The sequence below is a fragment of the Sinocyclocheilus anshuiensis genome, unplaced genomic scaffold, assembly GCF_001515605.1.
Source record: "Sinocyclocheilus anshuiensis isolate Anshui unplaced genomic scaffold, SAMN03320099.WGS_v1.1 scaffold1096, whole genome shotgun sequence".
Lineage (NCBI taxonomy): Eukaryota > Metazoa > Chordata > Actinopteri > Cypriniformes > Cyprinidae > Sinocyclocheilus > Sinocyclocheilus anshuiensis.
Genome location: NW_015548251.1, coordinates 444,521 through 448,250, shown reverse-complemented (window position 1 = coordinate 448,250; position 3,730 = coordinate 444,521). Strand labels below are relative to the sequence as shown.

At 39.8% G+C, this 3,730-nt stretch overlaps 1 protein-coding gene across 1 annotated transcript in view; it reads right to left on the bottom strand.

Annotated features, from left to right (window-relative positions):
* Positions 1-3,730, bottom strand: part of LOC107655319 (membrane-bound O-acyltransferase domain-containing protein 2-like) — a 73,133-nt gene that overhangs the window by 30,013 nt on the left and 39,390 nt on the right. Inside the window, exon 4 of the mRNA XM_016442780.1 lies at positions 2,845-2,940. Coding sequence (XP_016298266.1) covers positions 2,845-2,940 — 96 coding nt within the window. The remainder of the gene's footprint in view (positions 1-2,844; positions 2,941-3,730) is intronic.

The following is a 3,730-nucleotide window of genomic DNA, read 5'->3' as shown; positions in this document are numbered from 1 at the left end:
ACTCCCATAGCAATATGGTAGAGTTGGTACTTAGTGCTCGCCATGGTTCTGGCATGCACTCCCTTCAGCATGGTGGCGTGGGTATACCATTCCCCATAGCGTCCCCCAGAGGATGCAGTTCGAAGTTCCCATGAAAGGGAATGTCTCAGGTTACTTATGTAACCATGGTTCCCTGAGTAGAGAACGAGACACTGCGTCCTCTAGGTTTCTTGCCATGCTGCGGATGCAAGCTTCAGACGAAGAAGTGAATGTGTGCTCCCGGCGCCTATTTATACTATAGTCGCACCGGTAGTGACGTCATGGCTGTCGCCGGCAAAACGAGTTGGTGTTTTTTCAATGTATGCTTCAGACACGGGTCACGACGAGGCGTTCCCCATAGCGACCCCTAGAGGACGCAGTGTCTCGTTCCCTACTCAAGGAACCATGGTGACATAAGTAACCTGAGACGTTTTGTGTAGGTCCCCCAGAAGTCTAGGATCGGCACTGACACAGAGCTGTTTCATAAGTTATCGCAACCAAGTAATATGCATTTCCGTGACGAAGGCATAGCTAGCTTGCAAACTGTAGGCTGTAGTAACTAACTCGCGATTGAGCGGGTGAACTGATGCGAATGTGCTCTAGTTATAGTGTTAGAGGGGCCATGATCGGTGGCTCCAGTGCATCATCGACAGTTATTATAGTGTTAGGGGAGGGGCCATGATTGGTGGCTCTAGTGCGTCATCAACAGTTATTATAGTGTTAGGGGAGGGGCCATGATCTGTGGCTCCAGTGCGTCATCGACAGTTATTATAGTGTTAGGGGAGGGGCCATGATCGGTGGCTCCAGTGAGTCATCGACAGTTATTACAGTGTTAGGGGAGGGGCCATGATCGGTGGCTCCAGTGCGTCATCGACAGTTATTATAATGTTAGGGGAGGGGCCATGATCGGTGGCTCCAGTGCGTCATCGACAGTTATTATAGTGTTAGGGGAGGGGCCATGATCAGGGGCTCCAGTGCATCATCGACAGTTATTATAATGTTAGGGGAGGGGCCATGATCGGTGGCTCCGGTCTATCATCGACAGTTATTATAGTGTTAGGGGAGGGATCATGCTCAGTGGCTCCGGTGCGTCATCGACAGTTATTATAGTGTTAGGGGAGGGATCATGCTCAGTGGCTCCGGTGCGTCATCGACAGTTATTATAGTGTTAGGGGAGGGATCATGCTCAGTGGCTCCGGTGCGTCATCGACAGTTATTATAGTGTTAGGGGAGGGATCATGCTCAGTGGCTCCGGTGCGTCATCGACAGTTATTATAGTGTTAGGGGAGGGGCCATGATTGGTGGCTCTAGTGCGTCATCGACAGTTATTATAGTGTTAGGGGAGGGATCATGCTCAGTGGCTCCGGTGCGTCATCGACAGTTATTATAGCGTTAGGGGAGGGGCCATGATTGGTGGCTCTAGTGCGTCATCAACAGTTATTATAGTGTTAGGGGAGGGGCCATGATCTGTGGCTCCAGTGCGTCATCGACAGTTATTATAGTGTTAGGGGAGGGGCCATGATCGGTGGCTCCAGTGAGTCATCGACAGTTATTACAGTGTTAGGGGAGGGGCCATGATCGGTGGCTCCAGTGAGTCATCGACAGTTATTACAGTGTTAGGGGAGGGGCCATGATCGGTGGCTCCAGTGCGTCATCGACAGTTATTATAGTGTTAGGGGAGGGGCCATGATCAGGGGCTCCAGTGCATCATCGACAGTTATTATAATGTTAGGGGAGGGGCCATGATCGGTGGCTCCAGTGCATCATTGAGCCACCGTTTTAGCCCCGCCCAAAAAATCCTGAAAACAGAATTGGTGAAAAACTGTTTAACGGTCTAACTCCACTATTCAGTACTACAGAATTCACAGTCTTTGTAATGTGTTTCAGCAATACATTTGTAACATTTACAATGCGTTTAGAAACAATTCTCAGAATTGACTTTACAGGGATTTTAATATAATTTTTAATAAAATTGTAATTTAAAAAAAGCTAATTTATAAGTTAGTTTTCATTTCTATTTTTTAATTATCCATGGAATTTAATGCAGTTTTTGTTCACTATATCATTGTTAGCTGTAGCTTAGTTTTAGTATTTCCAGCATTTACTAGTTTAAATTTATTCAATTTAGTTTTTATTTATAGTTTTGGTATTTATTTAGTATTTAGTAATTATAGTTTTAGTATTTAAAAGCCTTCAAATGTATTACACTACTGTTCAAAATGTTGGGTCAATAAGGTTTTTTTTTTTTATGTTTTTGAAAGAAGTCTCTAATGCTCACCAAGGATGCAGTAACTGTGTAATAGTCTTACAATATAAAATACGTTTTGTGTTTAATAATTTTGTGGAAAGCATGATACATATATTTTTCAGGATTCTTTGATAAATAGAAAGTTCAAAAGAACACAATTTCATTGAAATAAAAATATAAAAGTCTTTACTGTCACTTTTGATCAATTTAATGCATCCTTGCTAAAAAATTTCTTTCAAATAAAAAATAAATAATTACTAAACCCTAACTTTTGCACATTAGTGTAAACTAAACTAGCATAATTAAATAATTAAATTTTTCAGCCTAATGTTATTGCTATATAGAGACAGTATCATGTTTAATGCAGATGGCATTTATAATATACATACCATCTATCAAATATAAAAATTAGTTTATATTTTTTATTTCACTTGTGTTAGTTTTGGAGTCATGAAAATGTATTTAGTTTAGCCTGTTTTTCACAGCCAGTTTTTATTTTTATTCCAGTTGGCAAAATCATTTTAATTTAGCTTTAGTTTTCATGATACTGACACTGATTCCAGTGCAAAATAACTTACCCAGTGAAATCTGCTGAGTACATGCCGTAGTCAAACACATAGGCTCTTGTGACCTGGCAGAAACAGAGATATCCCAGCGTAACCACAAAGCAGTATCTATGGAGAAGAATGCAAAAACTTAGAAACGGTGAATCTGGAAACAAAAAAGATGTTGTTTGGTACAAAATACCACATATTACTCCATTTCAGCAGTATGTATATTGTGGGTACAATGCAAATGTAATGTATGCAAAATGTGCAGTATACAACGCACTGTGTGGAATACTGTCTCCCACAATTCAATGCACTGAACATGTTTTTAACTCGCATGCACTTTTTGCACGATGCAATTTATAAAATAAAAAATATGTTTTTGTAGACTTTTTCAGTCTCGAGTGGATCAGTGTACGGTTAGCCACTCTCTTGTTCATTTTCAAGTATCCCATTGGCTCTACGCACCTGCAGTAAAAGGACTTATTTTTTCCTGTTTGGAGCGCTACAATTTTCTCAAGTTTGACAAATAACTAGTCAAATAATAAATTATATATATATAATTTATAATAAATGCTAAATTATTAAATTATATATTCTAAAAAAAAAAAACATATATATAGATATTAGAGCCCGACCGATATGTTTTTTTTTGGGGCCGATACCGATATTAGGGAGTAAAAAAGGCCGATATCGATATCTCGGCCGATATACTTTGTGTATATTATAGTACAGTACCAGTCAAAAGTTTGGACAATTTCCCATTCGTGTGTCCAAACATTTGACTGGTACTATATATAGAATACAGTATACACATAAACAAAATATATATACATAAACACATTTTTTGCAAAGATCACTCAAATGTGGTGATCAAACACTTATAATGACGTGACAAAGATATGTAATGATGGAG